Raw genomic sequence first — 9,453 nt, 5'->3', positions numbered from 1 at the left:
ATTTTTATTGCGAATATAACATAAATCGCAAGCATCACGCTGGATTTGATGTTGACTTTGTGATTAGTACAATTTCTGGGAATATTCCGTGTTCTTGTCCATTGTCACTAGAAATTTTACTTTTTCATTATATTTACAGTGAAATTGCGACTGTTCAGTCAAACCGGATGGTTGGCTAAATATCGTAGTTAACAACTGCGCCTGTATGTGCTCGAAAGAAATATCAGTATATAAACTCAATAACAAACCTTAATTTTTAGAACCTTGAAACCTTTATAAGATTTAGTTAATTTTCGCTTGAATTGTAATTTATAGCTATGTAGCTAGCTAGCTATGTTTTCTTAGAATATCATTTATATTGGACCGCACTTTACTTTCATATTAATGACAGAGCATTAAAAGAGCGCACCAATTTCATATATACATGTGTGAGCCTTAAAGAAAATTATATATTTGTTCTACTTTTCATAAATGTACTCATTTGAGTCCCACGCCGGAAAAGGTGCCTGTTCGTTGGTCCTTATGTCGGTCTACTGTCTAGTCGTCTAACTTACTGAAGAAAAAAGATCATCTCAGTGATCATCTTTAGGCATTTCACTAACTCTCCCACACGTGACAGGTTGTGGCGAAAAGTACATGTAAAAAACATTTTAAAATGTAACGTTGACGATCGTTGACGAATATAACATTGACGAGTACACTTTTAACTTATCAAATGTACCCGAGTAAAAGTATAAAGTACCCTCTTTCAAAACAACTCTTTAAAGTACAATATGTTCAAAAAGTTAAATGTAACGGATTAAATGTAAATGTTATCACCCATCTCTGACCACCACAGATTTCAGACTCCACAGGCTGGGTGAGGAACTGAGTTTATCCCAGATGTCACTCTGAGCACTCGTAAAGGAAGCCGCATTCGGAATCCAGTTCAGGTGCTTCTTAGAAGACTAGCACAAGATCAGCCCATTGGAAGCCTAGTTAGTTTGCAATCGTGCTAAAACACCAATGTGTGGTCAGAATAAGAGTAGCCAAGATTAATGTCATGCCTTCTGTACACTGCCTGTCTTAAATAATGCCGTCCATACTGTATAATGAAAAGCACATCAGCACTTCGCAGCACTTATTTTTAGAAGGTCGAACATGAATCCACCAATCCTCATTATGTGTTTTAAAACTCAAGGGGCTTTGTTAATATGGTGAACAGAAATAAATGCGCTTTTGACAATGTGGGTGGAGTGGCATGTAAAATCCGACGGTATTCTGAACCGATTTCGTCTTACTATAAAATTGTTACAGCCTCCTCGGACCTGAAGGCTATGCAAAGAAGCAAGTTTTGTTTAACATATTCATAGCTATTGTACTGTACTAGGATGTATTCTATGAGTAAATGACAAAGCACTTTCGTAGGTCGCTCTGAATAGGAGCGTCTGCTAAATGCCGTAAATGTGAATGCAAATGTAAATCCATTAAGTTATTTAAACGTTTCGGGTTTCTGCAGTCCAGTTAAGAGGACGTTATCGTCTCCTCCCACCTGCTCTTAACGCAAATTCAAGTGCAATTTTGCGCATTCAAGCAGAGATATAAATACATATACAATTTTGTTACGGACAAACAATTCTGTTGTGACGAAATATGATTGAATTTGAACCAGACAGTTGGCGTCTCATTAAGCACGAAATGTATATAATTAAAATAATTTAAAATAATTGGACATATCACACTTATGTAAATATTAATTTTACTGCCATCATAGTGAATAGCAATAATAACAATGTTTCAGTGCCACATATTTTGGTCGGTTTCCTCATCTGTGAATTTTGATTGCGCTGTCGCTCCTGTATGTTCACTGCCATAACAAAATTAGCAATAACCAATTATATCTTCAGGTGAATACACTACAGTCTCACATACTTCTTTTTGCAATTGAAAATAGTCATGAAAATAGGAAACAACATTTTTGCATCTCCCACACGTCTGCGTGTTCTTGAGACCTGTTTGTGCGCTTGCACGTCTCCACGAACCAGCGCGACCGATTTGCAAGTCATTGCAAAGAGACTTTTAGTTTGACACATTGCGCCTTGCTGTGGGATCAACGTTACGAGCCCTTTGTAGAGGCTGCTCTACATCGACGCTCAGTGGCCGACGCACTTGTCATTCAATACTAGCTTGCGTGGAATTGCTGTCGTTCAGCGAAAACACGCCAAAATGGCTGGCTTGGTGGGTATGATTTTTTAAAAGTTAGTTTTAATCAAGTTCTTTTTTAATTTTTTTACAGCGCTATATTTACAGGGCAGATCGGTCCAGACGTGTTGATCAACGTTCCCTATCTAGCAGCCGTGCTGCGTCATATGCCGGAAGGCGCTACGACTCGCTGATCTTAGGATTGTTTACCTCTCCCTTAGCTAACCTGGATAACTGTAACCCCAGCACATCGTGTGACGAAATTGTGAGGTTTGGGATGCCTCGCCAGATACTGAAATGTCAGCAGCACAAACTCCAGCAATGATCGGAGTATCGTTGTGTTAGCTAGGTTAGCTAGGTTAGCTAACGTTTTCCACAAGGCTGGTACTCTGCATCAAAGGAGTAACAAGTCAACGTTAGCTGGCAAAGTTATTGGCTGTCATTTTACAGCACCCCGAAACCAGCACTAATACACGGTGCATTTATTCTCTTACAGCCCATTATTGTTATTATTTTTTATTACTACTGTTGTTATGCTACGTGAAAATATTAATCGATCGTGCTTGTTGTTTGGTTTATTTTTATTTTTTTTGCTCAAGGTTTAATGTTTAAAAGTAACAAACGCGTCCACGCTACTGGGAACTAGTTACATTTGCAATCTGAGAAGCCGTCTGAGTTTACTGGGTCATAATCGCAGCACTGGGCTTTTTCGTATGAGATATGCAGTGGGGCAGCAATATTGTTTGATGGGGCTCCATGCTATTCTCCAAGATCAGCAGATTCATAGATGATAAATCAGTTTTTCCTCAAGGCTCCCTGTTTATAGCCCTAATCTAACACACTTAAAATCCAACTCCTTGCTAGTCTGACAGAATTTGCCATACTGTAAAACCTTGCCATGGTATGGCACTGTTTACTAATGTAGCCTATTTTGGTAATCGTTCTGGTCTGATGGTACTGAACCGTGTGGGGAGTGATGTGCTGCCAGGACAGGTGTGGGCACTGGGCTTCAAACTGGGATTTTAATTTGGGTGGGAGCGCCTCTCTTTCCCCAGGCACATGTTGTGCCCGGCTGGGTCTTATGTATGTGGTGTGGGTTTGTTGTGTTTGGATGTGGAGTGAACACTGGAACCCACTAACAGCTTCTCCTGCGGACTGGTGCACTTTTTACAGTTCAACAGTTAATGAGGTGTCCGCCTGAGCCTCAGGGTTAGTGGCAATAACTATCCTTCTGTTGCTACAGTGGAGGCTACAGGTTTAACGGTATGGTCAGAGAACGTATTGTGTGGGCAACCTGTGATTGTATTAGCACTGCACACTCTTTGGGCTGTGGTTGTATTGGCACTGCACACTCTTTGGGCTGTGATTGTATTGGCACTGCACACTCTTTGGGCTGTGGTTGTATTGGAACTGCACACTCTTTGGGCTGTGGTTGTATTGGCACTGCACACTCTTTGGGCCGTGGTTGTATTGGCACTGCACACTCTTTGGGCTGTGGTTGTATTGGCACTGCACACTCTTTGGGCTGTGGTTGTATTGGCACTGCACACTCTTTGGGCTGTGGTTGTATTGGCACTGCACACTCTTTGGGCTGTGGTTGTATTGGCACTGCACACTCTTTGGGCTGTGGTTGTATTGGCACTGCACACTCTTTGGGCTGTGGTTGTATTGGCACTGCACACTCTGGGCTGTGGTTGTATTGGCACTGCACACTCTGGGCTGTGGTTGTATTGGCACTGCACACTCTTTGGGCTGTGGTTGTATTGGAACTGCACACTCTTTGGGCTGTGGTTGTATTGGAACTGCACACTCTTTGGGCTGTGGTTGTATTGGAACTGCACACTCTTTGGGCTGTGGTTGTATTGGAACTGCACACTCTTTGGGCCGTGGTTGTATTGGAACTGCACACTCTTTGGGCCGTGGTTGTATTGGCACTGCACACTCTTTGGGCCGTGGTTGTATTGGAACTGCACACTCTTTGGGCCGTGGTTGTATTGGAACTGCACACTCTTTGGGCCGTGGTTGTATTGGGACTGCACGCTCTGGGCCGTGGTTGTATTGGGACTGCACGCTCTGGGCCGTGGTTGTATTGGGACTGCACGCTCTGGGCCGTGGTTGTATTGGGACTGCACGCTCTGGGCCGTGGTTGTATTGGGACTGCACGCTCTGGGCCGTGGTTGTATTGGGACTGCACGCTCTGGGCCGTGGTTGTATTGGGACTGCACACTCTTTGGGCCGTGGTTGTATTGGGACTGCACGCTCTGGGCCGTGGTTGTATTGGGACTGCACACTCTTTGGGCCGTGGTTGTATTGGGACTGCACACTCTTTGGGCCGTGGTTGTATTGGGACTGCACACTCTTTGGGCCGTGGTTGTATTGGGACTGCACACTCTTTGGGCCGTGGTTGTATTGGGACTGCACACTCTTTGGGCCGTGGTTGTATTGGGACTATACACTCTTTGGGCCGTGGTTGTATTGGGACTATACACTCTTTGGGCCGTGGTTGTATTGGGACTGCACACTCTGGGCTGTGGTTGTATTGGGACTGCACACTCTTTTTGAATGGGACATTGGCAGCTTAGAATGATGAGCAGGAGAAAGCTGAAGGCTGACATGTCGGTACCACTGGCTTCAGGAGACTCTAAAATGACACGTTTACTGTGTCACGCTAATGAGGCTCAGCAGGGATATGGAACAGCCTCCTCCCTGGATCTACTGTACATTAACAACGACAGCGTCACATGCGGCAAAAGCACTGATGTCATCTCCTACTTGGCTCCTCTGCCTGGCTGTGGCCGTTACATAGTAAACCAGACTGGCCTTCAGTGGCTTGGTGCGCTACCCTGTGCATGTACGTCTGGTACAGACAAAGAACAAACACCACACCATCCATGCCGACGGAGTGAAGCTCTGCAGTATGAAGAGCTGACATCCTCCAGAATTCATGCGTGGACCATGGACGGAACAACAGTGGAACGGGAGCAGCAAGCCTCGCTGTTCAGAAATGCGAAGCTCATGTGTTATGGTGCTCACCTCTAATGTTCTTTCATGTTGTTTATTTAGCTCTCTCTCTCAAAGACCATGCAAGCAGCGCGGTGTCCCACAGATGAACTGTCGCTGACGAACTGCGTGGTAACCAATGAGAAGGACTTCAAATCAGGACAGTGAGTATTTGATACGTGTTTAAATGATGTCACACTGTCCCCCTGTATCTGCTTCTTCTGCTAAACCACTTTTGAACTCTTATTTTGCAGGCATGTAACGGTCAGGACCACCCCCACACATGCGTATGTGTTCACGGTGAAGACCCATAACAGCGTGGTGCCCAGCACCATCGCCTTCAGTCTGCCTCAGGTACCGCAGCATTGGTGGCTGTGTGCGGGCCACACCCCTTTGGAATAAACGGCCCTATTAAACTGCTCCTCCTAGAAATGTGGAGTAGGCTACGTAGAGTTCTGCATGTGGGCCTGCATATGTGCCATTTCAGGGCCCATGTTCTTAGCCTTATTAGGCTTTTGGCCTCTATCTCAGTGTGGTAAATATAAAAGGGTGAAATTACTAACTGTATTTTGTCCATAACTTGACAAAAGAGGGCTAATGTGTTTTATTTCTGGCCACTCTGACCTGATTGCACTGCAGAGTGTGCTGTGTAAGACCATCTTTGTCAGGTTTATGGTAGCATGTTTGTTGTTGTCTATGCTGCACTACCCAGCGTGCTTTTGTTGTCTTATTGTCTGTTACTTGCCTGCCTGCGCCCGCCTCTCCTCCGTCTGTAACCATGACAGCCGCCAGGCCACTGAGGTACTGCTGGAACTTTCTCATCCTGGCTTAGTCGTGCAGCAAGATGTTACACTCTGTGCCCAATACTACAGAGAACGGGTGCTCACAGAGAGCCTGACTTTTCCACATTAGTCAATGATGCCTAAAACACCAGTGTGAAAACAAAAGAAGCAAATCATGTTGCTGTACAGTTAGGCCAGTTACTAAGAGAAAGTTACACATATATATGGAAACCTTTAGAAGGCTCTTATAAAAACATGTAGGATTTGTTGACTTCATCTGATTAGTTAGCTCCTTATATTAAGTGTTCTGCCCCGTGATGAGGGCCTTTTTAGGGTGAAAATGTAATTGCATTCGTTTATTCTCTTCCTCAGAGGAAATGGGCCGGTCTCTCTCTCAATCAAGATGTTGAAGGTAAAAGATGTCAAAATCACCGATGGCATGCAGCCAATATTATTTTAGTGAGTTAGCACCTCTGTTTGTGAGGAGGTAATGCCTGCTATTCACTGTAATTGTTTCAGGATTTTGAGTTTTCTTATTACAGGCTATTTGAAGGCACTTCCTGTGAAAGCCTGAAATAGTGTGCTAGAGTTAAAGATGTTAGTGATGAGTAGAGCAGTGAACACTGTTAGAATATACATCTAATATACCAAAACATGTGGAAAGCTAAACTTATCTGTTATCAATTCAGGAACACTGTAGACAGTATGTTTGCTACACATCATTGTAGATCTTTTCTCATGTTACAGTAAGCAAAATGTATGCTTTATGCTTTATATATGAGATGATTTGTTGGGCATATTTAGGGGTCCGTAGGAGGGGTGGATGAAATTTGAAGAGCACTGGATAAGTAATGGGTGCTCTGTCTCCGTCTTGTCTCCATCTGTATTTTGTCTCTCTTGTAGTGAGCAACTACACCTTTGACACATCCAGGCAGTATGTGGGAACCATGTCTCTGGAAATCGACTTTCTACAAAAGAAGAGTGCAGACAGCAACCCTTATGACACCGACAAGATGGCCATCGAGTTCATCCAGCATTTCAACGCACAGGCCTTTTGCTTGGGCCAGCAGGTAGGGCATACTGGACTCGGCTGCAGAGTGCCACAGCGCGGTCACAGCACACCACAGAGACAAACCTCCTGTGAAGCCAGTGCTCTAGCTAACGCATAACTGCAGTGAGAGCTCCCCCAAACACAGGAGAACTATAGCCACAGTAAACGTGACCCACACTTCCTGTCTTGGCTCTGTGTTTTTTGCAGTTTGTGTTCAGCTTCTCTGACAAGGTCTTCCTGTTGGTGATCAGAGACATCGAGGCGATGGATCCGAGCATTCTGAAGGGGGAGCAGGGTTCCAGCAAGAAGAACAAGGTACCCTTCGGAGAGGGGGAGCCTGCTCCGTCAGCTTCATCAGCTCCGTCAGCATCGGTCCCCCTTCTCCGCCATCTCCATCAGCTCATACCTTGTCTTCCCGGCTCCAGTTAGCATACAATCGTTAGCAGATGAGGAGCAGCATTGGTGTTTTCTGTCTCCACGTTTCAGAAGGCCGCCATTTGTCTTCATTATCCGTCATGGTTTTAACGTAGACACCAAACACGCTTGCGCTGCCCTGTCTCGCTGCGCCTTTGGGTTCTGCTGTTGCCTTTGGTGTATTGGTGTGTTTCGTAGAGAGATAATGTGGCTCTTGTGCAGTCTAACAATGATATTGTAGAAAGTTAATTTGGTGCTAATCACTGTCCACACGCGCGGCCACTCCCAAGCATCCTGTCTGCTTTTCAGACAAAATATTGAGGAGTTATCAGTAGATGGGAGACCCTGGTTACATAAGTCTTAATGTCAGGCCTTATTTTATTTTTTGTCTTTTTCTTTCCTCTTTACAGATTAACGTTGGCTTGTTGCATGGCAACAGTCAAATGATTTTCGAGAAGGCAGAGAGCTCTTCCATCAGTCTGGTTGGTATGTGTTACCCCACAGCAGTTGCAGAACACACACGGTGTATTGTGGTCAACCTCAATACATATGGAACACTGCCAGGGAAAATAAGAAGACGCACAGTGTCAGTGGTGCGACACAGTACGCTTAAAGAGAACCTGTGCTTGAGTGCTAATTACTTCACCTTTTAGAGGATTTTTCAGCTTTTTAAATGTGAGTGAGTGAGTGGATAGACAGGATGGATGGATGTGCGTTTGCATGTTTGTTTTTCACATGGATGGCCATATCTTCTTTTTTTTGTTTGTTTTCTTTGTTTGTTTGTTTGTTTCCCCTCACACTTGCGCCTTCTATCAGAGGACTGGGGGTCTGCGGCGCAGCACTTTCGCTGTTCCTACAATTGCGCTCTGCTGAAATCCATGTTGTCCTTCCATGGGCCTGTTGGAGCTACTCCTGCATCTTAGGGGTCACAGCCCCAAGTGCCCTATCACCAGCAGGACAACTTTGGTGTTAATCTTCCAGTTTAATCTTTCAGTTCCTGGAATGTCTTCAGCTTGTCCGTCACTTTGGACATTTGATACCACTGCTGCTTTCTGCAGCTCTCTGTGATCACTGGTTCACCATGTCTGGTTCAGCCCGACACAGCTCTGCGTGGTCTTGGCTTGGCTCTTTTCAGCCCCTCTCTTTTGCTCTTCCGGTTTGTCCCACTCGTATGCCTTTCATATGTTTCAGTCCATGATCCCTGATCCTTGGTTTTGTCTTTCAGCGTATACTCTTCCCAGCAGCCTGTACACTGCAACTGGCTGCTGGATGGTCTGGATGTCTTTACTCTTGTCTGGGTTTCACGCTTTTGTGGTCCCGCCACCATGCGGCTGATGTTGGGAGTTTCCTGCTCTTGATGTTAGCAGCTTCCAGCAATGGCTTTGATCTCAACACTCCCATTCGACTGACACTTGAGCTCCTGCCTTACCCTGTGATAGAAGGATTCTCAGGTATTAGTAGCTGTCCTCCAGGCTTGTGGTAGTTTGAGTCCCTCTGTCATGATCACTTTTGTTCTTTTTGCTATTAACCAATCACACTTCTCCACCCTGAATGACACTCCAGTGTACTCGCTGTAGATCCAATGGCTCAGGATTCGCAACATTCACGTTTGGTTAGATTGATGTCATCTGTGTTGAAGAGCTCACTGAGGGGATTCATGCATATACAGTATCTTTCTATTTAGATATTTATCATCTAGATATTTATCTATCTAGATATCTATATTGGATTCAGATTTGGAGAATTTGGAGGCCAAGTCAACAACTTGAACGCTGTTATGTTCCTGAAACCACTCCTTAATTGTATGGCATCTGCTGCATCCTGGCGTATTCCATGGCCATTAGGCAATATTGTTGCCATGAAAGGCTGGACTTGGCCCACGATGTTTATGCAGGTGGTACGTGTCAAAGCGACATCCACGTGAATGCCAGTACCCATGATTTCCCAGCAGAGCATGACCTAGAGCATCGCGCTGCCTCCGCCGGCTTGCCTTCTTCTGATTCTGGTGTCATCCCTTCCCCTGGT

The 9,453-nt window shown here is 44.9% G+C and overlaps 1 protein-coding gene across 2 annotated transcripts in view; it reads left to right on the top strand.

Annotated features, from left to right (window-relative positions):
• The first annotated feature begins 2,106 nt into the window (after positions 1-2,106).
• Positions 2,107-9,453, top strand: part of nsfb (N-ethylmaleimide-sensitive factor b) — an 18,282-nt gene continuing 10,935 nt past the window's right edge. For both annotated transcript variants that reach the window (XM_027020918.2, XM_027020917.2), the window contains exons 1-7: positions 2,107-2,217; positions 5,245-5,345; positions 5,436-5,535; positions 6,336-6,375; positions 6,867-7,033; positions 7,222-7,329; positions 7,839-7,914. In XM_027020918.2, the coding sequence (XP_026876719.2) occupies positions 2,206-2,217; positions 5,245-5,345; positions 5,436-5,535; positions 6,336-6,375; positions 6,867-7,033; positions 7,222-7,329; positions 7,839-7,914 (604 nt within the window). In that variant the 5' untranslated portion in view covers positions 2,107-2,205. The remainder of the gene's footprint in view (positions 2,218-5,244; positions 5,346-5,435; positions 5,536-6,335; positions 6,376-6,866; positions 7,034-7,221; positions 7,330-7,838; positions 7,915-9,453) is intronic.

The sequence above is a fragment of the Electrophorus electricus genome, chromosome 14, assembly GCF_013358815.1.
Source record: "Electrophorus electricus isolate fEleEle1 chromosome 14, fEleEle1.pri, whole genome shotgun sequence".
Taxonomy (NCBI): Eukaryota; Metazoa; Chordata; class Actinopteri; order Gymnotiformes; family Gymnotidae; genus Electrophorus; species Electrophorus electricus.
Note: the sequence above shows the minus strand (reverse complement) of the source record. Positions and strands in the feature narration are given on the sequence as shown.